The sequence below is a fragment of the Tamandua tetradactyla genome, chromosome 6 (assembly GCF_023851605.1).
Source record: "Tamandua tetradactyla isolate mTamTet1 chromosome 6, mTamTet1.pri, whole genome shotgun sequence".
Taxonomy (NCBI): Eukaryota; Metazoa; Chordata; class Mammalia; order Pilosa; family Myrmecophagidae; genus Tamandua; species Tamandua tetradactyla.
In genome coordinates this window covers 39,311,206-39,338,453 of record NC_135332.1, presented here as the reverse complement: position 1 = coordinate 39,338,453, position 27,248 = coordinate 39,311,206, and the positions used below count along the sequence as shown (strand labels likewise).

General features: G+C 51.7%; 3 protein-coding genes and 2 long non-coding RNA genes across 11 annotated transcripts in view; 3 read left to right on the top strand and 2 right to left on the bottom strand.

Moving 5' to 3' along the window:
• The window catches only part of RNF43 (ring finger protein 43), a 54,770-nt gene extending 51,528 nt beyond the window's left edge, over positions 1-3,242 (top strand). For all 3 annotated transcript variants that reach the window (XM_077164916.1, XM_077164917.1, XM_077164918.1), the window contains one exon: positions 1,741-3,242. In XM_077164916.1, the coding sequence (XP_077021031.1) occupies positions 1,741-1,784 (44 nt within the window). In that variant the 3' untranslated portion in view covers positions 1,785-3,242. The remainder of the gene's footprint in view (positions 1-1,740) is intronic.
• Positions 3,152-7,390, bottom strand: LOC143687707 (uncharacterized). Of its 4 annotated transcripts, none has more exons than XR_013177656.1 (4): positions 7,298-7,390; positions 3,740-4,006; positions 3,533-3,638; positions 3,152-3,281 (listed from the first exon to the last, which is right to left on the bottom strand). It is a non-coding gene; the product is annotated as an uncharacterized LOC143687707 (long non-coding RNA). The 4 variants fall into 4 exon arrangements; XR_013177657.1 differs by lacking the exon at positions 7,298-7,390 and adding an exon at positions 5,385-5,405; XR_013177655.1 differs by lacking the exon at positions 7,298-7,390 and adding an exon at positions 4,686-5,378.
• On the top strand, positions 4,589-8,220 carry SUPT4H1 (SPT4 homolog, DSIF elongation factor subunit). 2 transcript variants are annotated; one of them, XM_077164930.1, is made up of 5 exons: positions 4,589-4,871; positions 5,407-5,513; positions 6,996-7,051; positions 7,328-7,342; positions 7,822-8,220. In XM_077164930.1, the coding sequence occupies exons 1-5, from the start codon at positions 4,803-4,805 to the stop codon at positions 7,887-7,889; spliced, it is 315 nt and encodes a 104-aa protein (XP_077021045.1). In that variant the 5' UTR covers positions 4,589-4,802; the 3' UTR covers positions 7,890-8,220. The 2 variants fall into 2 exon arrangements, with proteins under 2 accessions (XP_077021045.1, XP_077021044.1); XM_077164929.1 differs by having other exon boundaries at positions 4,596-4,871; positions 7,328-7,381.
• An 11,784-nt stretch (positions 8,221-20,004) lies between these two features.
• Positions 20,005-27,248, top strand: part of TSPOAP1 (TSPO associated protein 1) — a 29,964-nt gene continuing 22,720 nt past the window's right edge. Inside the window, exons 1-5 of the mRNA XM_077164911.1 lie at positions 20,005-20,158; positions 23,647-24,689; positions 25,497-25,604; positions 25,872-26,000; positions 26,558-26,737. Of these exons, the coding sequence (XP_077021026.1) occupies positions 24,357-24,689; positions 25,497-25,604; positions 25,872-26,000; positions 26,558-26,737 (750 nt within the window). The 5' untranslated portion in view covers positions 20,005-20,158; positions 23,647-24,356. The remainder of the gene's footprint in view (positions 20,159-23,646; positions 24,690-25,496; positions 25,605-25,871; positions 26,001-26,557; positions 26,738-27,248) is intronic.
• On the bottom strand, positions 22,237-27,116 carry LOC143687699 (uncharacterized). Its single transcript, XR_013177650.1, has 4 exons — positions 27,011-27,116; positions 26,544-26,656; positions 25,992-26,121; positions 22,237-22,901 (listed from the first exon to the last, which is right to left on the bottom strand). It is a non-coding gene; the product is annotated as an uncharacterized LOC143687699 (long non-coding RNA).

Here is a 27,248-nt window from a genome sequence, read left to right as displayed (position 1 = left end):
GACATGCAAATAGTTAGGGTGCAGAAGATAATTGCTTTCGTAGAACCATAAATATGCAAGCTTTGACCATGTGTGTGATGATTCCATTTGAACGCTGTCATGTGTGTTTATTATCTGTGCTGCCAGGTCCACAACACTACCTCCCCCTCTCTCTCAAACTTAAAACTAGTTTCAATGCCTCTGTTTTCCTTGGTGCTCATATTCAGTCAGTGCCAAGTTTTGTTAACTGCATCTCTACTAGCTTCATCAGATACTCCTCTAAGCCAGTACTCATGGCCTCTGTCCGTGCCTTGAGTAAAGCTGAAAGACCATTGCAGAAACCTGGCTCTTCCCCACTCTCCAGTGGGCCGTAAAGGCTGGGCAGTACAATCTAGCATCATGTCCTATAAAGTTGTGCAGCACAGCTACCTTGCTCACCTGCCTTCCATATGGCTGCCAGGGTCATCTTTCTTAGAGTAAATGGTCCAAAAATCTTCAAATGTTCTCTTTTTTTTCTCTTAAATTCTAAGTATTAAACACTAACTCAGATACTGTTTGATCAGCTGTCAAAACTGCGAATGTTCTCAAAAAATCAAATAGAAAGTTCTTACAAATATCTGCATTGCTTTGGTAGTGACCTATGTTACTAAATACTTTCCTGATTTCAGGAAAATATAGATTCAAACATTTTAGCAATTAACATATAGAAATCTTAACCACCTAAAATGGATATCTTAGTTAGCTTATCCATAGGCATATTTTTAAAAAATCTAAGTAATCATCGTAAAGCCTGTTTGTACGATATATTTCATAAACCAATTTAAAATTAAAGCAAGGAAGGAAAAAAACTATAGATACAGATATCAGAGTTTCTTAAATTCTAGATATTAAACACTATCTTAAATACCATTTGATTATCAAAATGTGTGCATTCTTAAAATAGCAAGTAAAAAGTTATTACAAATATCAGCTTTGCTATAGTAGTGAGTTATGTTACTAAATATTTTCAAATTTTTTATTTCAGAAATTTATACAAAAGTTTGCCTTTCTCCAAAGTAAGGAAAAAAATCTAGCCTGGTATGACCTTCAAGGGCTCAGCACCATCTAGCCCTAATCTTCCTTTCCAATTGTACTTCCCATTTTTTCCCCTTCTCTCATCTAACTCCATGCTTTAAACTGGACCACATACACAATTCTTGCAGTTCCTACAACCCAAGATATCTTGAGCCTTCCTCCATTGCCATAAATCCAGTTCTCACCTATTATTGCAGGCCCAGTTCATTTCTCCCCACACCTAGGAAGCCTTTCTTGATTGCTCCATTTGGACTTGATTTCTCCCCTCCCTTGATACATTTTTCATAACCTTGGTCCTGTCTCGCTTGTATAATAGCCATTTGTATGCACATGTTTTTATCCTACAAGGTTGTCAGCTCCCTGCTTATTCTTTTGGTCTTCTATTTGGCATGTGGTAACAGGCCAAATTCATGAGTGCTTAATAAATATTTTTGGATGAATGAATGAATAGTAAGTATTGGGAACACACTGGTTGCTATATATGCTTCTCTTTCTCTAGATTTGTTTTTCTCTCCTCTTTGTCCCAACTGGGTCCCTCTCAGCTTTCAATCTAATCACCCTTTCCTGACACATTCCCTGTTCCTCCCTTTTGGTAGACCATCCCAGCCATACTCTCCCATAAGTGGGAGAAGCAGGAGCCTGGCCTAACCTTCAGTGATCTCTGTCTTCCCTTCTCTCTGAATGCAGGGTCAGAGGAGGAGCTGGAAGAGCTGTGTGAACAGGCCGTGTGAGATGTTCAGGCCTATCCCAACCAAGAGGGTACTCCGGATAACTTGGGGCCCCACCTGGCACAGAGTCCTGTCCCTGGGAGAAGAAAGGACCTCAGCAAACACCGATGTTTTTGCCATACTTCCTGGAACCCCTGGAACAGGAGTGGTGATGGTGGGTGGCGGGAGGTGCTGTTTTCCTGCTCCTGGCTATGGGGTGATGGTTTCCCCATCTTGTATGCAGAACACATCTGCAACAAGTCAGTGTCCAGCCAGGCAACCAGCTACTGCTTGTATGCATGTGTGGGCTAGCTCCCTTGAAGGTTACATTTTTGAGGGCAGGAACCTAGAGATGGGTAGCTAGGGTCTTACAAAGGTGCTTCTAATACCCCACACCCTACCAGGGCTTGGGTTCATACCAAGCAATGGGTTCAGCTGAATGAATAACCCTTTCTCTCTCCTTCCTTTGCTGAGCCCTACACACCAGCTCTGGCCTTCCCAATAAGGCTGCTGTTGGAAGAGCTATATCAGGGACAACCCCAGTTCTATAACTTTTCTTTTTTGCAAACGGGCCTGGAACATAGGTGATCTCTGAGCCCTGAAAAGGGAGGTTCCTACAGCTTCTCCAGGCAGTGCCTCCCCTTATGCATCAGGGAGAATGCTTTTCCCTTATTGTCCTTAAATTGTTAGATCCACTCTGTTAAGTCAGACAAAAGGCTCTGGGAAGCCAGCGTGTGGAGTTCTGTCCCTGAGGCAAGTACAGCATCTGGAAGAACCTGTGATGAAGCCTCTGATCTTCAAACTCTTTTGTCATCCCAGCAGCCCCAGCTCCTCTGGGGGCTGAGCATAGGCCTGGGAGGGAATGACTCTTCTCTGGAGATATGCTGGCTCAAAGTCCCAAAGCAGGCAGAAGGGAGAGAATTTCCGCTAGACTTCATCTGGGAAGAGGGAGGATGGAATGAAGATAGAAAAGGCAGAATTATAGTTGAGCGGGAAAGTCAATAAAGATTATTTTCTCTCAGAGCAGGGATGGGGAACAAGGAAAAGTAAAGTGTGACCCTTGGGTTTGGAGGGCCCATAGGCCCGCTCCCCACTGCAAGCCAACAGAGAAGGGACCCATGGGAAAGGTATGCATGCGAGAGTAGAATTGGAGCAGGCAGCCTGGCCTAGGCAGGTGGCACCTGAGTGGGCAAGGGCTGAGGGGCCTCCTTAGGTTGGCATACCCCCAGGGTAGCCTGACCAATGCTGGCCCCTCATGCATTATCCCATTTGGAATGTGAATGTGGGGGCAAAGTGGGCACAAGGCCCCCACCTGGGAATCTTCCCTCAAAACCAGTGAGGGGACTAGCACCTAGGCACCCACATGGGTATTTATATCTGAACCAGACAGAAAGACGCTTGAATCAGGCACTATGTCAAGAAATGTATTTATTTGCTAATATATTTATCCACAAATGCAGTCTGGTCTTGTGGTTTTATTCCGTTTATGACTGTCACTCAGGGTAACAACTTCATCTCCTCCTGTATCAACAGAAAAAGCATTTCCGATATCAGGGGCTAGGCTCTGATTTATAAAAGGATAGGGTACGGGGGTGGGGGTGGGGTGGGGGGCTTGGCAACAGTAATTGGTTTGTAAGTCCCTAAAAGCAGGGCTTAGTGAGATGAGGGAAGGAGAAAACTTAACTGGCTTCTCATGCTGGTTCAATCATTAATTATCTTTTTTATTGTAATGTTTACTTTGCACTTTAATTTACCACACTTTGGTAACTTACCTTGTGACCTTGGGCAAGTACTCTGTGCTTCAGTTTTCATCCATAAAATGGGCCTACTTCACAGAGTTGTTGCAGGGCTCACATGAGCTAGAAGAAAGTGAAAACACTTCCCAAAGTGGAAAGTTGTTATTCAGTAATAGACAACATTCAAACCCCAGTTACAAAGTCTATCTTCACATCATGGAATGGGCAACAGGCAAGTCTCACCTGGAAGAAGCTGTTTCAATTAAGAGGCCTACTTGTGAGGAGACAATACCAGGGCCTGAAACTGTATCTCAGGGCTCGCGTTTAGAAAAACACGAACGACCATTGTGAGGATCAAGCAGTGCTGTGTGGGTATGAGGAATTCCACCCAGCCAGAAGATGCCTTTGCTCATTTCCTCACAAAGCACATTTTCCCATTCTTCTCTGGGAAAGATCTGGTAGAAGAGATGGTTTTCTGGTGCCCAGTTCTGAACCAGAGAGCAAGGCCTCCTATAGCGTTAAAAAAAAAAAAAAAAAAAAGATTAAAGGCTACCTAAGCCCCTACAGATGTTCTGAAGAAAAGGAACTGTGTCTAAACACTAAAAGCTGCACAAAGTATAAACTGTCGTAAACTATCGGCTGGAACAGGCGAGTGTACCAGTAGTTTTTAAAAATAATTATGCATTTTTTCCGCTGTCGCTCGTAGGCCAGCATTCCTGTGGAGGGCAAACGGAAACTCTATAGTGTTCTCGTAGTTAGATTAGGAAGCAGGGGTGGGGCTGTCCCTGGATTTGTTTGCGATCTCTGCAGAAATAATGCAAATGGAGACAGTGCCCCTGCGCTTTTGAAAAGAGAGAACAAAGAATCTAGGCCGTCACTTAGGATCCTTCTAAGGGGACCGGAGGCATGGTGCCAGCGCCCTAGATCAAATGACCCGCGCGGTCCGGGTTCCGGCTCGAGACCAGCTCGCTCCCGCGCAGGCCCCCGTCCCGCCCCGCCCCGCCCCGCCCCGCCCCGCCCCCAACGGATCCCGCCGCGCAGCCCAACACCCTCCAGGGCCTCGCCCTTGCTCCCGCCCGAGTGGCGCGGTGGCGCGCTGGCCAGGTGACTCCCCGCCGGCCCCGCCTCCCAGGTGGGAGAGACCATCTCCTAAAGCGGGGGTGGAGGTGCGGCCCGTGACCTCCCACACCGGAAGAGGAAGTCTGAGACAACGGAAGTGGCGTGCATTCTGGGTAATTCGCGAGTAACTTCCTGCAAGTCAGGAGGCTGTGGTAGAATCTTTCTGTTGTTCTTCCTCTCGGAAAAGATGGCCTTGGAGACGGTGCCGAAGGACCTGCGGCATTTGCGGGCCTGTTTGCTGTGTTCCCTGGTTAAGGTATCCGTTGGGGCCTGGTAGTGGGAGCGCTGGGGAACCAGGCTGAGGGAAAGAGAGTGACTAGAACGAGCGTGAGAAATAGTAAGGTTCAGGATTCCCAGAGGTAGCAGAGAGTGGGAAACCGAAGGAGGCCAAGTCTTGCAGCGGAGAGCACCGGCGGTCTTACATACTTATGTATGCTCAGCTGTTAGCACAAGCCTGGCTCTTGACAAACCTTCGGTGAATTTATGTCGAAACTTATGTGGGAACCGAAAGACACTGGGGTTCAGAAGGATGGGGCTTTATACTGAGGGAGTAGTCTGAGAGAGTGCTTGACCCTGAGATTAGGGAAGGGATCAGGTAGAAGAGAAATGGGAATAGGAGAGAAAGGAGTGTGAGAATGGAATTTAGGAGTTGAGCTTTGGGAGTGGTGGATAGGACACCGGCTGGGACAGAGCCAAGCTAGGGGACTAAGGTTGACTGTCTAGAAGTATTGCCAGAACTGATTTTCTTTTTGGCCTCCCTCATACTCACCTACCTTTTTTTTCCCTCCCAGACCATAGACCAGTTTGAATATGACGGCTGTGACAATTGTGATGCATACCTACAGATGAAGGGTAACCGAGAGATGGTATATGACTGCACCAGCTCTTCCTTCGATGGGTAAAGGCCCTTCATATTCCTTCATTATTTCTGCATTGTACCTCCATCCCCACCCCAACAAGTAAATGGTGGGGCTGGCTTGTGAGACCTAGTTCTAGTTATTCATTTGGCATTTCCTACCAGTCCTGCACTGTCCAGTATAATAGCCACCAGCCACATGTGGTTAGTCCAAATTGAGATGTGCTGTAGGTGTAAAATATACACCGGGTATCTAAGAGTAGAACGCAAAAAATATAAAATGTCTTAATTTTTTTCATGTTAATTACATTACATGTTGATAACGTTTTGGAACTGTTGTACTACATAAAAGGATTAAGTAAAAGTAACACCTTTTATTTAATCCAATAGTTCCAAAATATTAGTTTCACCTTTTTCTTAGTTTCACATTTTTCTCTTTACTGTTTTTAACGTGGCACTAGAAAATTTTGAATGATGTCTGGTTTTCATTATGTTTCCAGTGACAGTACCTCACTAGACTGTCAGCTCCTTGACAGTAGGGACTGTGTTTATCTTGTGTACTGCTACTTAGCACATGGCCAGGAAGGTGGTGAATGCTTAGCAGGTTTTTGTTGAGCATGTGAAGATTCTTTTTGAAAATTAGGGGAAGCTAAGGTACCATAACGGTAGATTATTGGCTCAAAGCTGATGTTTTTAGGTATCAGTAAGAAACCTTATGAAGTAGTTTTCCTTTGATGGAATTGCCCGGTTGGAAGAAGAGAAAACGGGACATATATGAAGTCTCACATCTCCTTTTCTAAAGTAGGAGCCAGAGGGTAGTATTCTTTGGGGTTAGGGGGATACTGTAAAGTTGTTTTTTTTTGCTTCTAGGCTAATTATTATGGGTTTATACACAAACGACTCAAACCTAGTACTCGTTAAAGTCCTTTCAAGCTAGGGCCACTTCGATTCCTTCTTTGATGTCCTTTGAGGAGGAGTAAAGAATTGGGTAAAATGATGTAGCAGGGAATCATTACTTCCTTACTGTGCATGCATAGACACACTCAGATACTCCAGTTCCTTTGTTCATTAGCACATTAGTAGTGTTATTGTCTTTTCCATGGAATTCTTTCATTTAATATTTAATGTTCTATCCTCTGCTTGACCTAGATGGATTTGGAAGCATATCTAGGTTAAATTTCTTGCTATCTGGGAATGTCTCTGTCTTGTTTACCAGGCACATAATAGTAATTAATAAATAATGGATGGATGGATGACTAGGTCGTACAGCAAGTTTTTATAGAATACCAAGAATAATACTGTCATAGACTGTTAAAGATCTTGACTAGCCCTTTTATTTAACAATTAGGAAATTAAGTCCTTAGTTGTGACTTCTTAAGAGTCAGTGACAGCAGAAGTTAGAACTCAGATATTATTAACAATCATTACTATTTATAGAACCCTTACTCTGGCAAGTACTGTGCTAAGCCTACCTCTCTAGCAGGGGATGGCCCAATTTGACTCACATTTCTTTTCCCTTACTAGAATCATTGCGATGATGAGTCCAGAGGACAGCTGGGTCTCCAAGTGGCAGCGTGTCAGTAAGTATCTCCTTTTTTCCTTATCCTGACCTAGTTATAGTATTGCTGCCGTCCCTCAGATCCAGTGGGGGATTCTTAATACAGTGGGATAAGTAAACTCAGGTTGGGAAAGGGGGCTGTACGAAAGACAAGCATTGTTCGGTGCCCTGTCATTTAATCATGTATCCAAAAGAAGTGATCACTCCTCTCTTGGACTTGCAGCACTTTTGTTTTTAGCTTAAGCCTCTACTTGGTCTTTAGTCTTACCTCACTTCCCTTGTAATCTTTCTTTCTCAGGTAACTTTAAGCCAGGTGTGTATGCTGTGTCAGTCACGGGTCGCCTGCCCCAAGGTAATAATAATCATAATAGCAGTGAATTGTTCATTTACTGTACCAAGCACTGTGGTAGCCCTTTATCTTAATTAATGACAGTCCTCACACTCTTCATTTTATAAAGGAGGAATTGAGGAACAGAAAGGTTAAGTAACTTGCCCAAATCACCAAGCTAGTAAGTGAGAAAGCAAAATTTGAACTCAGGCATTCTGGCTTCAGAACCCCTAGTTTTGATGAGTACAATGTGTCCTCCCTTTTATTTTCATTCTTTGTGAAGTCATTGTTTACGAAGCACTTGCTTGCATCTTCAGTGGTATCAAGCCAACCAAGCAGGGCTGTTGGTGAGCAGTCTAGCAGCTCCAGTTTACTTATAGCCCCCCTTCACCCCCTGTGAGGTGACAGCTGAGGGGCCTTTTGAATCTTCCTCCTTCACAGAGTTGCTTCTTTCCCTCCCATAGGAATTGTACGAGAACTGAAGAGTCGAGGAGTGGCCTACAAATCCAGAGACACAGCCATAAAGACCTAGCAAGATGTGGAGCTGCCAGCATCTTTGCTCCTCACCTCCTGCCTCCGCCTATTTTTTGGTTGTGGAACTAAACAGGCAGAACTTCACATCCTCTCCACCCTCCCACTCTGAGATTCAGTAGACTGTTAGGAGCAGAGTGGGTCTCCAGACCACTTTACCTTCTTTGGACTACTGGTGGGAATGGGAGGAGTTTAGGTTGGTGGATTTACACAGACTGAAACTGATTGGGGAGTAGGATGCTGACTTTCCTACCCACAACACAGGGCTGCTCCCAGGCCCATGGGCAGGACTGTGAGCGAAACACCAATAAACATGAACCCCTGGGAAAGTTCTTAAGCCCGTGACATATGTCTTGCTTCCCTCTCCCTTTCTCTTACCTGGACATAGTCAGAGGTTACTTGACCTTTAAGCATCTTAGCAGAGCAGCAAGGCCCTGTTGCAAATCTTTGAGTGTGCAGGGTTGCAAACTCTCCAGTCTGCTTCCAGGGTTCTTGTTGGAAGGTGTGCTGTCCTGAGGCGAGGTAATCCCATTACCCTGGTGATCCCGGTGTCTGGTGTCTCTTGAAATCCTGAGTCGTCTTAGTGCCCTTTGCCACTTGATCATGTTTTTATTTTATATTATTGCCCTTGACCATATTTAATACTTCTTTTTCTCCTTCCTTGTTTTCTTCTTTTTCCTTCTCTTCATATTCTTTAGGCCAGCCAGAGCATCTGTTCCCCTTCTCTCCCCTCCGTCTACCTGACTTACCCATTCCTCTAACTGGAGACCTAGGTAGCAGGTCTTAGTTGGTTTCTGGGTCTTGGCCTGGCTTGTTTGTGCCTCCAAGGAAGTGGGCCTCTCCTATTCTTCTCTGGCCTTAGTTGGGGTTTTGGGTGATGTCACATTATTGGCCAAGGTAAGTTGTTTTCAAATAAAAAAATTAACCATAAATTCTCATTTATTTAAATTTCCATAAAAATCCTAATATCTCCATTTTAATTTCCCTGAGTTTCTTGTTTCCCTTCTCTAAAATGGGGATGATTACACCCTGGCTATTGACCTCAGGATTGTTGTGATTTTAAAATGAAGTGATGTGATTATTCTATAACTTCAGTCTTATAAAAGATAAAATTCTTCATTTTGCTTTTCTTAGCCATTCTTCAGTATAAACAATTTGTGCACAATAAACCAGAATTTATTTGGTTGTTAGGACCAGAACCACGACTACGTGGTTTAATTGTGACACTTTAGCAGAGGTGCCTGCAATAGGGTGTTGTGGTCTCTTAGCCACCTGGTGTTGCTAGTGAGTCAGTTTCTCCTGTTACCTGTGATCTGGAGTGTGTGGGAAGGAGGGCAAAAAGCACTCTGCAGTAACTCCCCCTCACTTGGTCCTTTCAGAGGCCCATGGAAGAAAACTGAGTCATCCAAGGCTGCTCGTATTGCCACTCACAGGTCCTCAAACCAGCACCATTTTCTCTGGTGTCTTGAAGTTCTGAGGGAATGGCTTGTTAACCCCAATTCCAAGCTGAATTTTTCAAGGATTTTCTCTTAGCAAAACTGAAGGAGCTTTCTGTTGAAATCCAGGCAGGTTTACATTTCAGTCTGAAAGGAGCCTTGGGAGGCCACCCTACCAGGCCAGAACTTATATTCTGGAGAGAAGTGGGTTTCAGCAAGAATGCCAAGCTGTACAGCCAACGCCCAACTTTCACTAGCTTTCTCAGAAAGTCCCTTGGAAAGCCCCAGCTGCTGTGCTGTGTCTGACCCAGACATGGCTGCTTGGTGAGAATGGAAACAGTTGTGGGGAGAGGAGGCAAGAGGAGACGTGCACAAATAACCACACTGGGTCTGTCTCAGCTCCACACTAAACTGGGGCCATAACTTATCAACTTCACAGGAAGCGAAAGACAGGCATTAGTAGGGTAGGGGGAGGGGTGGCCTGTTGTAATGACTTCTGGATTCCATGAACTCAGAGCCAAAAGGGAGGTGCCAGGGAGGTGCTTCTGAATTAACTTTCTTGCTTCTCCTGTCTTGAGACTCCACATGGTGCCACTCAGCAGCCCAGACAAACAATGGCAATAAAAAGGTGTGGAGATCCCATCCCCTACAGGGAGCCCAAAGAAGCTGAGGCAAAGCCCACTAACAAGGCTCCCTGGGAGGGAGTGGTGCTGTGGGGAAGGTATTTCAGATGCTGCTACTGCTGTCCTGCAGTCAGTGGCCATGTGGGCTCCATCGTGCCTATTTTGCCTGTCAGAGACTTGGCCCCATTGTTAACCACCGTCGTTCAGAATTTGCTTAAGATCTGATGTTTCCCTTGATTTCTTGTGCAGTAGAAAGGTTTAAGTAGAACAGGTCTCCTGAGTTCAGTATGGACAGATTCAAGTCAGATTAAGAACAGAGTAGCTGAGCCAGACAACCTCCCTTTTCTGCACTCCCCACCCACTACATGCTGTGGGGCTGAAGCCTCTTTCCCAGAAACTAGAGGAGATAAGTGGGCAGTGTGTGAATTAATGCAGCCTTTAGCCCAATGCAGAGATTAGTAGCTGATAGAGTGAGGGTCAGGACTGGGCTGAATGGTGAGCAGTTTCCCCAAGAATCATGAGATGTGCTGATGAGGCCCCAAACTCAGGCAGGGCTTGAGCCTTGCCAGGTTTGAGGGCTGAGGCCTTGAGCTCTTGGCATGGCCGTTACCTTACTCTTAGCCTTTTTATAATCTGCTACTTCCTTCTCAAGCCCCCTCCCTGACACCTAAACCGTGTGTGTGAGTGTGTGAAAGAGACAAGTGGGTGATGTGTAAGAACAGAAGAAAAGTATCTTATTTTGGAAGTTAGGTTAATGTTTAGCATCAGTAAAGTCATTTAAGTAGCATTTTACACTGGACAAAGGGCTTTCGTATCTATTATCTCACTGGATCCTTACAAAACTCCTGTATCATAGTTTTAACATCCTTATTTAGCAACCACAAGACAGGTTCTGAGAGGTAAAAGTGAAAAGCAAGTACCCTAGTTCAAGAAATGTATTACGCATGTTCCAGTTAGGGCTGCTGAACTGACTTAGTTATCCCCAAATGTAGTGAGTTTGCTTCCTTCATGGGTGTTCCACAGAAACACTGCAAGGGATTAATTTATTGTTAAGTAAAAATTACATGCCCTTATACCTTCTACCAACCCCACCTATCTCCCTTTTCCCACCACCCATATCTTAGCCCCCAAATCTAAAATTAGCTTAAGAGAGGGAGACCATATGGAAATTGCACAGGGAGGAGGTTCTTGGAATTTACTCAAGGATCCTGGTGCAAAGAACTGGGAAATTGGTCCAGATCTTCTCTAGTACCCATCTGGCTACATCTTCTGTTCATTGCAGTATCTCTTAGGCATACTACTCACCTGAGCCCCACACCCTCCAACCTTTCATTTCATCTGCTTTTTCCTTTCCTTCCTTACCCCTCCCCCCTCCATCTGCAGCCTGTTGATGACACCTTCACACCCTACTAGGACACTGAGACTCGTGTATGATGGTGCACATGTGTCCATCTAGGGGCAGAGTCCTTTTCCCCCAGCTCTGCCTTCACCACCTGCTAGCCCTGTGACTTTTCCAAATCACTTTATTTCTTTAAAACACAGTTGACGAAAATACAGTTAGATATCAGGATGGTGGTTACCTTTGTAAGGGGAGGGGGTGCAGGAAGGCATGAGGAGTATCTAGGGTGTTGGTTAGATTCTGTTTCTTAATCTGGATGCTAATTATACAAGTTGGTTCATTTTCTGAAAATTTATTGTTAGACACTTAGGATTTGTTCACTTTTCTGTTTGCATGCTATGCTTCAAATGAAAAGTTTGTTTAAACATGCAGTTGGCATGAGAATCAAATACAATTAGGTAAAAGCAATTTTAGAGCTGTAAAGTACAAAATATATGTAATGGATTGCCATTATTATTATCCAAGATTGTCTGCCTTTAGGTAAGTTCCAGGAGTGTGGCAAGAATGTCCTCCTCCTAGCATTTTTGACCAGTAGACTCTCAATACATGTGTACATCAAAGCCAGCATTTTCCTTTGAACACCAAGGCTTTTTATTTTAGGCTCTTTCTGTTATTTATTTTGTGTGTGTGATAAAATTTATGTATTATATACTTCTTTACTATTTGGACACAAGATTCTAAAGGTATTTAACTTCTAGTTGAATCAAAGTCATCGTTATAAGTCTCCATTTTTTATATCATGGCAAAATGGTTCTGGGACTAGCTCTTTTTCTACCATTTAGATTTCAGGTCAGCTGTCACTTCTGCTGCTCATGTGTGGCTAGTTGTACCTTTTCCAGTCTTTGAGCTAGGGAAAAACCACACTTCATAGAAATTGCTGTAGTGTGAGCTACTGAGGCTTAAGGTGAGAAAAGCACATAGCTGCCTGCCTGGGCCTAGAAGCTCAGAGGCCTTCACAATGGGAGGTGAGGTCCAGAGTGCTGAGGGTGTGGAGAGGGTGAAGGCAGACCACAGAACATCAGGGCTAGGTGAGTCATGACTTAGGTCATCCCCTCACTTTATGAGTGAGAGGACTAAGCCCCGGAGAGTTTATTGACAGTGGTCAGCCTGATCGCGAGAGGGCATTACTGCTACTTCATAAGTTCTGCAGGGCCCTGTTTGGCACCTATTGCCGAAAGGTGCTTCTGTTTCTCTTAGCCTTAAGATACCAGGAAGCAGAAACAAAAGACACAGAAAACTCTGCCCCCTGCTGCTGGCATCAAGATGTCAGGTCCTCTGAGAGAGATGATGAATAACAGTTTCTCTCCTCTAAACCCCAGCACTTCCTCCATTTTCAACACTCCCCTTCAGATAGAGGGCAGGCATTATGGTGTCACAGACAGATGACTTGATGCCCAAGGATTGTTCCTCGATGATCCATCCTGCAGTAAAGCACTTCCCTTTGTAGATGGAAGTCTAGACCTACAAGAAGTCAGGGAGCTGGCAGGCCCATTTTGAGAGGTTATATATGCTGCTTCCTTTCTGTGCACCCTCCTTGCAAACTGAGCTCATGTGATAGAGAGCTTGAGGGTAAGGTAAGAAACAGATTGAGATACCAAGGCAGAGGGACCCTAGATTCTCTCTAGAATGGATTCCTCATTCCTTCTTCCCCAAACCAAGAAAGTCACCCTTTCAACTCCTCCCCCCATCCCGGAAAATACGTGGAAGGAAGTGAGCGCTCTGGGGCCACTAGGCAGAAGTGGGGTTTTAACTGTCACCTTATCCCTGGGGGCTTGAGGAGCCAAAGGCAGAGGGTAAAATGCAAATCCACACTTGGGAGAGAGAAGAACTTCATGGACAGGAAGGGGTGGCAGCAGTCACACAGCCTTCCTCCTGCGTCTGTGCTCTGGGTATGAACTGGGGAGACTTTAGGCAAGGAAGCTATCACAGGACCTGGGAGAAGCTAGAAGCCGCCCCCACCCAGTGCAGGCAGTTGAGGCACTTTCTCTGGACAGCTGAGTAGACTCACTTCTTGAGTCCTGCACCCCAGGAGATGGTGGAGATGGGGGGTGGAGTCTCAAGCAGAGAGGTGGGGCATGGCCTGGAGCTGGCAATGCCAGGGCTGCAAGATAAGATGAGGTCAAGGTGGGTATGTCTCTGGGCAATGAACTTGAAGAAGGCAGGTGTCAGTCTGTTCTGCTTCTGCAGCAGGATGGACTAAGGTTAGATTGGGAAGATCCCTCCGACCCTGCACCTGCTCCTGTTACAGACCAGAGTTCAGAACTGGAAACCACATAGTGTCCTTACAAAGGGATTTTTCACAGCAATTGGGAAGCAGGAACAGGAGAAGCCACCCCTGGGCTTGTGATTCTATTCTCATAACCTATTCCATCTATATGACAATTCCCAGGTTCAAAACTGGCCGCCTTGTTACCTTTGATCCTCAGAGCCAACCCTGTGAGGCATTACTGTTCCCCTTTCACAGATGGGAAAACTGAGCTTCATTTACATAATGTGTCCAGGGTCAGTGGCCAGCTGGGGGCTGCCCTGGTGTTCCAGCCCTCGTCCACCACTGCCCTCCTTCTGGCCTCCCTTCAGTTCTGCCAAGGCAGATGGGGATTTGGGGCTTATAATGGGCCAGGGTGAGAGAGTCCTTATCTTCCTTCTGCCCCTTTGGGCCCCAGCCTGCAGGTGGGACTCCTGGGGGTACAAGTCTCCTGACCTCAGCACTGAGGTCTCAGCACCTCCCGGTGCTCACCCACCGGCGCACCGCACCCAGCGTGGAGGCCGGGACCTCTGTCCCTCCCACCCTGTTTTGCCCCAGGTCTCTCACCTCCCTCCCCGGGAGCAGCAGCCCCGTGACGCAGCTGCCCACGCCCCATTGGCTGGCCCCAGAGCATTTGCCCTTATTTGGCCAGGCCAGCTCCAGGCCGGGCCTCCCGCCCCCCAGCCCAGCCCCCCGCAGGCCTCTCTCACTTCGTCTTTTTGAGGTTTGGCTCTGGGGCCTGGGCAGGCATCGCTTCAAACGCACTTTCTGGTTGAGTCACTTTTTAACGGCTCCAGTGCTGTGCTGCTGCCGCTGGGGGCCCAGCCTTCGTGGCCCACCCTCCCCCATCTGACTAAGAGGCTCTGTGGAAAGGGGCTAGGGTGGCCATTAGCTGCAGACCACTTGGTTAACCATTTCGACTCCTCTGCTACCCTCGTCCATATGTCTGGAGGCAAAAGTCTGCCCCGAGTCCCTTCCACTGCCTTTTCCAGCCCCCTTCTCTGACTGGTTTCTGCGAAGAGAGGCTAGATCTCCACCTTCAGTAGAGTAGCCCCTTCATGGTCTGCAAGATCTGGTTCTTCTTGGGGTACCTTGAATCGAGCTCCGTTAGGGGGACAGAAACAGGGTGCAGACTGTTGGCCCAATTTTCAGGAAGGTGATACTTAACCTCACTGAGTTTCCGGTTCCTCATCTCTGATATGGGGATACCACTGTTTACCTCACTGGGTCAGCAAAGAATTGAATAAGACTCAGATGCGAATGAGTTTTATAACAGTTTCTAGATGCCTTGGTTTGCCACCCTTCCCCCTGCTCAGTGTGCAGAACATGGAGGCGGGTGGAACGAATGAAGAAATGAGCCCAGAGAAGGTCACGGAGCAGCAGGTCAATCACACCTCTCTTTTCTTTCATTTCTTCATCCATCTCTGATTTTCCAGCTGCCTTTGGGAGTTGAGGAACCCCGGGGGCGGGTGGTGGTGGTGATGGTGGTGCATTCATCAGGAAGGAATAGCGTCTGGTCAAAGAAGTCCACCCTAGGCCCTTGCCCTTTGTCCTCAGCCAAGGTAAGGGGAAGATTCTGCAAAGGACCCCTTGCTACCACCCTGCCTTTTCTGAGCTATGGGAAGTCTGCCTTTGAGCCAGCTGGGGACACCCATGGAATGCCCAGTGGCTGGACTGGCCTTGGAAGACAGGCCCCGCTGTTTCCTCCTTCCAGGTCCCTAGGCACGTGCCCCACTGCTCTTGGAGGCTTCTGAGAACACAAACTGGCCCTTTGGTTACCCCCCACCTACCCCTGTTTATAGATGAAAAAGCAAAGACTGGAGGGCAGATTCACTGACTGGCCCACAGCTAGACAGCAAATAGCCAGGGTGGGGGCAGGGGGAGGGGCAGAGGGCGGGTCGCGGCTAGACCCCTGGTGTCTTGCCTCTTAGTTTTGTGCTCTGCTTGCTGGTCCTGATACTGGCAGTTGACTGATGAGAAATTACCGTGGGTTCCAAGTTGAGACCTCCTACCCAGCCCCAGTTCTCAGGACACACACACACACACTGTTTATTTGTAGCAGTTAAAATTGGAGCAGGTGCAGCTCCGCAAGTTAAACCAGGCACCTGTGTGTGGAAGGACGGGAAGGGGCCTTCTCTCATTTCCTTGTTCCTGTTCCTAGGAGATCCCAGGATCTCCCGTAGCAGTGGTCAGGGTGGTCTTCTTCTTGCTCACGTCCACACCCACCTCCTTGCCCAGTCCAGCCTCCCTCTTCTCAGATGCTGTGGGAAAAGTCCTGAATTTTCCCTAATTTGCTTTGTGACCTCAGGCTGCCTTCTGCCAATCTCTAGGTTTACAACTCAGTTTCCTGATTTAGGGCCTGACAAAAATGCTGCCTGATGTTGCTGCTGAAAAGTCCTTGGATAATTATGATCCCTGGAAATCTGAGCCAGAACCTATCCCAGACCAGAGTTGGCCTCCCAAGATGGGCCTTTGCACGCTGGTGTAACCCCTCCCAGAGTAGAGCAGAAAAGTATGGAGTTAAACCTGGAGGACTTCTGGACAGTGCCGGCAGGGGATAGGGGAAGAGCACACACCTACTCTTGTTGCCTGGAGGCCTCTTGGCACTCCTCATACTACCCAAGACCTCGAGATGAGTCAGGGAGAGCTGCCCAAGTACGAAGATGACCTCTGCAGAGGACATAGGCTGTCTTGGGTTCTTGAGGTTCTACCTGCTTCTCTTTTCTCTGGGGAGGGTGGGGAAGGTCCCCAACATTTGGGGGTGTTGGCCCCCCTTGGCTTCAGCCCCCACTTGCAGTGCTGAAGGCCCAGCTTCCCTCCTTTGTGGCCATGTCTGCCCCCAATCCGCACCCCCCCCCAAGCTCCCTGGGGGCTGGTGTGCTCTATCTTCTTGTCTTCCTGTTTGTGAGTGGTTAGGTGCTGCGGCTTCTCTCTTGTTGTCTCTTCACAAGGCAGGTTATCTGGGCTGCCATCTCTGCCTGCTCGCCCCCCTCCCGCCCCAGGCCTGTGCAGCTGGAGGAGAAGCCTTGGTTTTCTCTGCCTTCCTGTGCAGACAATAGGATGGCACTTCTCAGCCCTCAGTGTCTGCTCTCTCTTGCAGGTTTTAGGCCTTCAAGAGAACATTTTCTCCTTGTCCACTTGGGTTTGACCCTCTCCTTCCAAATTCCCTTCCACTTAGACTCATTTCCTCCAGGAAGCCTCCCCTGATGAGCCCTTGTGAGGTTGCCACCACAGTATCTGTCCATCCAGCCCAACAGTCCCTGTCCACCCACAGCCAGGACTAACCTATGCTGTGGCTATGACTTCATGAGATGTAGCTGCCTGTGTGGGAATATGTGTGTGTCCACTTTGCCCCCTTGGACTCAGGGCTTGCTCCAGATAGACGCCAAATGTTCTCATCAGACCTGAAGCTTTGCCCCAGCTTTAGGTACAGACCCCCTCTCCCACATTAACTTGAAGAACTCTCACATATGCCCTATCCACCACCCACCTATTGGACTGGAAGTACTCAAGGGCAAGCCCTGTGCCCTTTTTGCCCTAGCTTCACCTTTACCAGCCCTCACCCTTGGCTTGGCACGCAATGTTGGCTGCCTTGAGGTTGGGGAGGTGGGGGTGGGGTGAGGGATGGTGAGCCTGGTGCACCCCAGGACCCTGAGCTCAGGCCCAGCGGCCTTGCCCCTCTCACCTGGCAAAAGGCTCTTCCCACTGCCAGCTGCCCCACCCCTATGCCTCCTTATTCTACCTCTCTTCCACTTCTGTACCTCCAAGTGGGAACCAGATCCCTGGAATAAGAATGTCAGAACAGGAAGGCACCTTGGCAGACATTTTACACCAGAGTCCCAGTGAACCAAGATTGCCCACAGGCGTGGAATCTGAAATGTCAGCTGGAGCGAGAGGCACCAAGACCTTTCTCGGCCACAGTCAAACGTCTAGTTTCTCTCGCACCAGGGAACTCTGGCAGAGCTCTGGGGTAGAGTAGCCGTCAGGTCTCTCCTAACCCTGACACACTTTTGGGTGACTTCCCGAGCACCAGCCTCAGATTCCCAGGTAAGGCCTCCTGTGTCTTTCTGGGGAGGAGGCCTTGTGTCCAGGAGAGTGAGGTAGGCCTTCCTGTAGGTGTGTCCACAGGCCTGAGAGGGGTGTGTCAACCACAGCGCATCTCTATGGCTCTGGGCTGCAGGGCCTCTCTGGAAAGGAAGCTGTGACTCTTTAGGGTTCGAGGGGCAGCCTGTGAATCCGCACGTCTCTCTGTGTGTGTGTGTGTGTGTGTGTGCATATGTGCACGTGTGTGGACCCCCTGCTTCAGCCCTCAGGCACCTGCTGGTCAGCCATGCAGGTCGCAGGTATGGGTTGTGCTGGCCTGAAGCAGGGCTTAGAGTCCAGCCTCTCTGCTTCAGCTCCCAGGTGTGCCAACCATCCCACACCTCACACACCCATTCTTGCAAAGCTTGGCTCCAGATGGTTCTGGCTGTCTCTGACCCCTCATCCCAGAACATTCCCCCTCTCTTGTCCCTGCATCCATCTTCTGGCCTCTCCTGGATCGAGGCCCACTAGAGCCAGGCATCATGTCTGGCCCCGCATAGAAGCCCAGGGTGCAGGGACCCATCAGTTCCATCCCTCTTCCACATCAGCCTCAGTGTGGGAACCAGCAAAGCCCCAGCCCCTCCTGAAGGCTTCTTATCCCAGAAGCTCCGAGGATGGAGAGGCTGGGCCTCAGTCTTTCTCACTGAAAGAAAAAAAAGTGATGCTCTTTGGCCTTGGGCAATGAGGACAGAGAGGAAAAGCAGCCTCTGTTGTCACAGGGGTGGAGGTGGGGGGGACTCAGGGACACTTCCACCCAGCTCAGGACAAGAGAGGGGCTGGTTGGAGACTGCTGTCCTTTGGAACCCCAGATCTGACTTGCCCCAGGTCACACGCTGGAGGCAGAAGGCCCGCTGGCTTCCAGGCTGTAACTCTCTTTTGCTGGGGCAGATCACTTCTGGGGTGATGGCTGTAGGGTGCCCCAAGCAGAGAGTGGGCGGTCAAGATGCCCCCAGAGGAGGAGGGGCCCTGAAGGGTGGGGGTCCAGGAACCCAGGTTACTGCACAACTTTGATATTCTTATCCTCTTATCGCCTGGGGCAGCCACTTCCCCTCCACCCAGGGACTGAGGCAGCGGTGGTCTCTTAAAGGAGCACTGCCCTATTTTTGTCCAGCTTGCCCTACAAGGCCACCCCCCTCACCACTCTCTCTTCACACCCTGGGGAGTGGAGGGCCATGAGCCCAATTTCTCTGCTCATGTTAGAGACCCTGGGATGGACAACCTTTCTGAGGGGAAAGGTTTGGGGGCCAAGCTCCCTCTCTGCTGTCCCCTATGACAATCCTCTCCAGGGTCCTGAACCTGAGAGTTCCCTGAAGACTGTGTGGGCCTGTTCCTGAACAGAGGACTCGTGGGCTTTGGGGGAGTCACTGGGTGATTCTCACCCACTCCCAACTGCTCTACCTTGCCGGGAGCCTATTCCTCTTGATTCAAGTGCACTGAGAAGTTTGGAGAACCACGGTGAAAAGGTGCAGCCCAGCTCCAGCCCGCCCCAGCCCACCCCAGCCTCCTTGCCCAGACTCACACCCTGCTCCCCTCCCCCAGCCCAGGGGCCCTGGGCTGGGCAGCTTCCTGCCTTCCCCATGGGGAAAGCGGGGGTGGCATGCAGGTGGGCCGGCCCCATGCCCACATCCGGTGGCCGCCAGAACCTCCATTTGGAACCTCTTTCCATCCGCTCCTCCAGGCCCCCTTTCTCTCCTGTCCCTGTGGCACCCACCCTTGCCTTAGGACCCCGGTCCTCATTGCTGGTCCTGCCCTCCTGTCCCCATGGGCCTCCCTGGCCTGAGCATGACCCCACACTGTGCCGAGGGGTCCTGGCCTCTGCAGGCTAGGGTGAAGGAGGGGCGGCTTTGTGGAGGTGATAAGGGCAATGCCCATGGGAGGGTGCTGTGGGGTGCTTGCCTGGAGGCCCCTTCATGCATCTGCACCTCCACAGCCTCTCCAGGGAGCACCTAGAAGGAAGCCATGGCCGGGTGTGAACGGCCCCACTTTCCGGTAGGGAAGGGCGTTTTCTGGGTTGGGGTCCGTGAGGGTGAGGCTCAGAGAGAAGGACCTTTTCTCCTGCTGGAATTCAGGACTCCATGTTTTGGGCACTCACCACGGGCTTCTGCAGGGAGCCCTTGTCTCCTGGGCTCCCCCTGCCCCTCCCCATGCCCTGAATTGGTCCCAGACTCTTGAACCGTTCCCGGGCACTGGTGCCTTGGGGGAAGGGCAGGAAGCCACCTGCCCAGGGCTTGTGAGATGGTCTCTGCAGCCCCCCTCCCACCAATACCCAGCCCTGTCTCTGGTTTCCTGTCAGTCTGTCCTCCTCCCCAGGGAGGGGAGGGGCGGGCTATCTCCACTGCGGTGTGGGGGCGGGCTCCAAGACCGTTGGGCGCCCTGAGATCTGGCCCACGTGGCCTCAGGGTTATAAACCCTGCCCGCCCTGAAGGGGACCCCATTTCGGAGCCTGGGGCACAGGGCTTGCTCCCCTCAGCCCTGCAGCATCAGGTAAGGGTCAGAACCTTCACTTCAGCCTCAACCAGTCTCCTTGGGGATGAGGGGCTTGGGTCGAAGGTGCTGGGTGGAGATACTTTGGGGAGAGGGGGCAGGAACTTAGGTGCCAAGGCTCACTAGCAAAGCTCTCTGCAGGGAGATGGAACACTTCCAGACCCACCGCTGTCATGGTGGGGTAGCGCCTCAAAATCCTGGGCCTTCACTTCCCTTAAGAAATGGCTCTTGGCCTCCAAAAGAAGAAAGAAGCGTGCAAGGCTTCAAGGGAAGAGGGTGGGAGAGTTGGGTGGGAGTGAGCACCCAGGACAACCTGGGCAGAGGCTGAGAAGAGGGAGGTGGGGTCAGTGAGAGAAGTTCAGCATCCCCCTCTGCTCAGCAGGACCCCATTCCCGTCGCGGGGCCCTTGGGCTCCTGCCCGGGGTGCAGCCGGGCCGTGAGGAGTGGCGGCCTGAGCTGGTGGGTGGCGGGGACGAGGCCTTGGAGACAAGGCTGTGGCTGCCTCAGCGAGACTCTGGAGGGCGGCAGAGTGGCTAAGAGTCCTCTGGGGGGGTCACAGAGCTGGGGACTGGGTGAGGCCTCCAGAGTAGCCCTGGTCTCTACCTGAGTGTCCCCCAAAGCAGGGGGATGGGGTGGAGCCGTAAGGGGAAGGGAAGAGGGACCCAAAGAGGAAGTGGGGGAAGGGAGGTAGAGGAGGCAAGGTCTGGCGCCATGCTGAGTCACCGCCCCAGGAGCAGGCCCTCTGGGGGACGCAGGGCAGTGTGCTGGGGTCCTAGGTAGCTTCAGGGAGGGCTAGGGGGGGCTCTCGGCGCAGGAGTCAGGAGGAGGAGCCTGCGGTCTGAAGAACTCACACAGACGGACAGACAGACAGTGCAGTCACCCATAAAGTAGAAAGCACTACTAACAGCACTGGAGGGTGTAGTGTTTCCTACTTTATGGATGAGTGTACTGTGGGCTTCGGAGACCACACCGCCACCACCTCCCACCACCGTCCTCCTCGACGCTCAGGACCGAGTGTGACAGGTGAGCACCTCAGAGCCCCACCCCCACCCCCCACCCAAACCCCGGGATGGCCTCCACTGGCCCTAGGGTGCTGGCTCCCACCCACTGGGAAAACATCTCACCAGCACCTCTGCTGACCCTCAGGCCAGGAGGGTGTGGGAGGGCTGGACATTTGGACCCCTGAGGCAGCTGTGGCGAGGCCCCGGAGCGGGGCGCAGCTGCGGCCGACAGATGCCAGGACGAGGAGGAGCCCGGAAAGGCGTGTAGCGGGGGTGGAGGTGGGGGGAATGGGTGGTGGTGCCAGGGACCACACACTAATAAAGAATGGACTCTGCTTCTCTTGTCTGAGACTCTGTGGCTGGGGTGGGGGCGCTGGATGGTAGCGTGGACAGGGGGGAGGGCACAGAGGGGCCAGAGGTAGAATCACTCCTAACCTCTCCAGAGAAAAGGGTTTGGCCCGGCTTGTGAGACCAGGAGAGGGCCCCGGGCCTGGCCAGGCCACCGTGGGAGGAGAGAGGGGCCCTCACTCTGGCCGTGGGAGGGGAAGGGGGCAGGACCCGGAGGGCCCCCCACCCCGCCTTTTATCCCCCGCTCCGGCTCTGCCCTGCCCTCCACTCCCTCTCTACCCCTCCCAAACTAGAGGTTGCCTGCATCTAGTTTTAACCCAAGAAAGTCTAGGGGTCCCTGGTGGTATAGGAATTGGGCACACACACACCAGCACACGTATGCACTCGCAGGCCCCACACATGCCATTCATACACATGTCCAATGACATATACACAGGTGATATGGCATGACACACACTGATACACAGGGATAAACACACTCATGGGACATACATAGTCAACAGCACATTCACATGCAATGATATAAACACATGACACAAGCAACGACAGGCATACATACAGTGACAGTCACACAACAAACAGTGGCTACATATACATATATTGACACAGTCATACATGAGATAAAATAGATACACAGTGATTTATTTATATATATACATATATATATCCACCCAAGGATGCAAATACATGAGGGTGCACTCATGCAGTCATGTATACACGTGTAATATCGAAGACGCAAGTATATAATGGCATCCATATGCATTTATCATGTCATGCTTTAATTTATAAACATAACATCATACACATAGAAAATGGCAAATAGACATATGTGACACACAGAAACATGCATACATGCACACCAATGAGGCTCACAGACATATAATAGCACCTGTATACACAATGGCCCCCAACATATACAAAATAAATGTAATGTATGCCTATTTTATAGATGCCTACTCTATAGCTATATATATACTTGCACATAATGTCTGTATATATCCCCTGACATAAACGTCAGCCACACACATCATGCCGTGGTGTGCATATTGATTTAATTATTGCTTTAGGTAAGTGAGGGTATCACCTCCTCCCCGTGCATCCCCCATAGTTCTGTCACCTGCTCCCTGGGCGGAGCCAATGGTCAGGGGCCCTGTGGTTGGGCGCTGCTATTCCCCAGGGACACCACACGAGGGCCCCCGACTTGGCTCTAGACTGGCTTGTTGGCCCATGGACACAGTCCTGGGTTCAGAGGGGAGAGGGGCTGCCTCCCCACAGCCTCTTCCAACACCCCTGGGGACTCCATCTAGGCTCTTGTCACCACATACAGGCTGGCTTGCGGATGGGGGAGTTCCCACGTTCTTGTCCCCGAAAGCCATTTCCTGTAGCAAGAAAACCTAAGGGGAGACAGAGGGTGAACTTCCTGACAGCTGGCGGCAAAGCCAGCCGAACAGGCCATGTCGTCTCCCCCGCGGGCTCGAGTTGGCCGGCAGGTTGTCCCCAGAATGAGGTCGGCCGAGACGGAAGCAATTCAACCTATTTTTATTTACCTCTCTTTGTCTCTTTTCACCTATTTTCCTCTTCCGATCTTCTTAATTTCTCCATATCTCTTTGTCTCCTCTTGAATCCCATTTTTTTTTCTATTCTCATCCTTCTCCCTGGCTGAATCTCTGTCTATCAGTCATGCCACCCCTGTCTCTCTTTCTCCGGGTCTCAGGTCATCCCTAGGATGCGGGAGGCCTGCGTGGCGGCAGTGCCCTGGCAGGTGGCGGGGACGTGGGGCTGGGGGCGCTGGGGAAGGGGGTGTGAGAGGCCGCAGGCAAGAGACACTGGGCCAGGATACTGGGAAGAACCTGCTCTTCCCTCTGTCCCGACTCCGCCAGCCGGTCCAGCCCACCAGTCCAGCGCCATTGCCATGGAAACTAGCAGCTGACTTCCTATTGGTGGGCGGGAGAGGAGGGGGAGGAGAGGGTTGGTTGGCCTTCCCCAGCTCACCCCCCACCCCATTCTGAAGCTCAGCCGTCCTCCGCGCCCACCATCTCGGGGCTCCGGGGCTGGAGGAGACTCCTGCAGTCTCCAGAGCTGAGTCCAGCCAGGGCAGGGACTATGAGGCAAGCGGCCCACCGACCCAGGCCTCCTTAGGACCAGTCCGGCTGCGGAGCCAGCAAGCAGCGGCCAGAGGAGGGAGAGAGAAAGGACCACGGCGACCGCTGGGCATCACCCCCAGCAGGCTGAGGAGTCGTGATGGATGGCCAGACTCACAGACACTGACGGACACACAATGACACCGATCTACACAGCTGCACAACACTGACACACTCCGATCTACAACCAGTGACAGCATCACACACTACCACAGCCCTGCAATACAGACAAATGCACAGAAACAACTGGTAACTCTGACACAGGCACAGACAGTGACACACAGCACAGCCCCCCACAACACACCCGAGGGGGGGAACTCATCCTCTAGCACACACAGACGGTGCTACCTTGCACAGACAGATCTAGGGACACACACACACACCCCTTGCCCAGGCACAGCTGTTGGGGGCCTCTGCACAACCTCCCCACCACCACGGGGACACCCTCGTTTTGCCACACATTCATGCACCCACACACACAGCCACGAGCAAACAGAGCTTGCAAACCCACGGCTCCAGCTCCCGCAGCCCGGATACCTTCTGCAGCCTCTATCGTGGGCAGGGAAGACAAGCTCAGCCAACCTTGGATGGAGCCTCGGTGAAGCCAAGAGCTAAGGGGAAAGTCTGGCCTGGCATGACCCTTGCCAGTCCCTCCACTTGGCTAGGTGATGTTCCCGGGCCAGGGTCCTGGGGCCCCTCGGCAGTACCATGGAGCAACTGACACCCATGCCACAACCTGGAGATCCTGGAACCATGGAGCCGTGGGCACGGCCTGCCTGGCAGAGCTGGACTCCGGGCCAGGAGGGCGAACCTGGAGGCACAGCCCCAAGCACTGCTGATATGCCGGCAGCTCTGCAGGTTGGAGAATCAAGGCCAGAGGAGAGCTCAGAGCTCAAGGGAGCCTGGAGCACAGGGTCTATGGGGGGCATCGAGCCCGAAGGGGCAGAGGCTGGACTGCCCATCCTTGGATGCCAAGCAGAGTGCCCTGGAGCTGTCTGCCCAGGGCTGGAGGAGGATGAGGAGGTGGAGGCTTTCCCTAAGGTAAGGGAGCTGGGGAGGGCTGAGGTCTGCAAGGCGGAGGCCTTCCATCCTGCCTCCAGCCTGGGCACACAGCAAAGCAGGATATGCAATCCCGCTGCCCACCTCTCCTGCCCCTCCACCTATCTCTGTCTGTGGCGCTGTCTCTGTGACCATCTATTCTCCCTTATTGGGCAGGAGTCTTGGCAACACCATTTTTGCCATCTGTCTGTCTTTTTGATATTCTCTGCCTGTCTGTCTACAACTGGCCCTGCCCCTGCCTCCTTCCTGTGTCTCTCTGACAGTCTGTCTGTCTGTGTCTTCTTTGCAAGTCTCTGTGTGCCTGTCCTTGGGACCGGAGGACCCTGGGGTCGTGTGGAGGTGTATGGTGGGTCCAGAGTCCAGAGGAAATACATTCAGGGGAGGGGGCTGAGCAAGGTTTGAGCGAGGTAGGGCAAGGTTCAGGGTGGGTGTGAGCAGTCTCCTGTAGCAGATAGAAGGATCAGGGCTGTGGAGGAGAGACAGAGGAAGGAAGAGGACAAGACGCCTAGAGGGTGGCAGTGGGAGTTCAAATGGCATTTCCCAGAAAAGGGCAGGGGTGGGAAGAATCAGGGAATAGCAGAGGATCCTGGGCAGGGGACGCCAGCATGGGCAGGACAAGCAGCTGCTTCTTCTAGACCCCTTGGGTGCCCTCTGAAGTCAGGGGACATGGGGGGGAGGCTTCTCGCTTCAGGGTCTCCTTGGACCATGGAGGGAGGACTCTGTCGGAGGGAGGGCTCTGATGGGCAAGGTGGGCTCCTGAGCCTTGTGGCCCCTCCTTTTCCACACCAGGCCAAGCTGAGCATGGGCTTTGGGGACAGGCCCAATCTGGAGCTGCTGAGGGCCCTGGGGGAGCTGCAGCAGCGCTGTGCCATCCTGAAGGAGGAAAACCAGATGCTGGTGAGGCTTGGAGAGCGGGAGCTCGAGTCCGGCCTGGAGCCAGGGGAGGCAGATTCAGGCACCCCAGCCCTCTGCCTCAGTGCCCTCCCTTCCCCATGAACATCCTTCCTAATGGGGACATAGGGAGGTGACATCATCCCCAGACCCTGCCTAGAGTTGCCAGAGACCCCATCGTGAGATCAGGGCTTTAGCCCAAGGCCTGGGCAGTGAGGATCGGGTCTGTGGAGTGCTCCCCACATGCCCCGATTCTGGCTGACCCCTTGTCAGAGAAAGAGCAGCTTCCCCGAGACGGAGGAGAAGGTACGGAGGCTGAAGCGGAAGAACGCCGAGCTGGCAGTCATTGCCAAGCGCCTGGAGGACAGGGCCCGGAAACTGCAGGAGACTAACCTGAGGGTGGTGAGGACAGGAGGCCGCTGGACGGAAGCTGGGTGGTCAGGGAGGTGGGGAACCGGGGGCTGGTGGTGAGGGGCCAGGGCTTGGGAGGTCACAAACTCTTAGGACCCAAGAAACCAGGAACCTAGTGGCCGAGGAGTAGGAAAGACAAATGTCGGTCAGGCTAGGAGGCCGAGGGTTTTTAGGGCTACAGGAGGGAGGGAAGGAAGGGTTGGGTGGGGAGGCTCCGGAGCAGGCAGGAGCAGGATTCTGGATTACCACGTGTTGGTGTTGGCTGCAGCCTCCTGCTGAGCTCATCTCAGGGTGCAGAGCTAGTGGGGGTGGGGATGGAGACCCATCACAGTGGCAGGCCTGAATTAGCAGCATCCTTTGGGATGTGGGTTAACCCTTTCAGTCCTGCCTAGGGCCTGCTGGCATGGGGTTGAGTCACACCACTGGAAGGAGCAGGAGGCCACACTTCTAGGTTTTCATTCCAACCCTTCTTTTGGGAGGAGCTAAGGAGTGGGAGAAGGGCCCCAGCCCTCCAGGGGTGACCGTTCGTCTTACCCTCCTGTGGTCAGGTGAGTGCCCCCATGCCCCGTCCGGGGGCCAGCCTGGAGCTGTGCCGGAAGGCACTGGCCCGCCAGCGAGCCTGGGACCTCAGTGAGACGGCCAGCGTCCTGTTGGCCAAGGACAAGCAGATTGCTGCCCTGCAGCGGGAGTGCAGGGAGCTGCAAGCCAGGCTCACCCTGGTTGGCAAGGTACGAGGAAGCCCTGGCCATCCTTTCCAGCTCAGCCCCAGACAGAATGCCTGGCTGACATGTGGGATGTGGACGAGATGTTAATGAGATGCAAGTGAAGAAGGAAGGTGGAGGCTGCTGGGGAGTAGGTTCCCTTGGCAACGGCCCAGGTAGGAGCGGAGAAAGAAGCCTGAACTGAAGGGGGTGGAGCTGAGAGTCCCAGAACTGGGAATTGCCGTGCTCGAGGCTCGAGGCTGTGTGCCGGTGGGTCCAGGTACAGGAATCCACACATACCTCACACGTGTGTGAAAGGCTCTTCACTAGGCACTTAGCCCAGTGAATGTGTGCCTGCCGCGGTGCCCGCGGGCCGCGGAGGCGTGTGGCTGTGTCTGCACGCACTTCCGACCAGTGCGGTTTGCGCGCGGGAGGCTGTGCGCGCTCCCCGCACCGCAGCCCCTCGGGCCAGGCGGAGGGCGGCTCTCCTGGGGATGGCGTGAGGCGGTCGGGAAGTCTCACTGCCTTCCCCATCCCC

Excerpts from the sequence above, each read along its gene's own strand:
- SUPT4H1 (XM_077164929.1), top strand. The coding sequence starts at position 4,803 with ATGGCCTTGGAGACGGTGCCGAAGGACCTGCGGCATTTGCGGGCCTGT. Across the intron at positions 4,872-5,406 it reads TGCTGTGTTCCCTGGTTAAG|ACCATAGACCAGTTTGAATA; the intron begins GTATCCGTTGGG and ends TTTCCCTCCCAG. Across the intron at positions 7,052-7,327 it reads CTCCAAGTGGCAGCGTGTCA|GTAACTTTAAGCCAGGTGTG; the intron begins GTAAGTATCTCC and ends TTTCTTTCTCAG.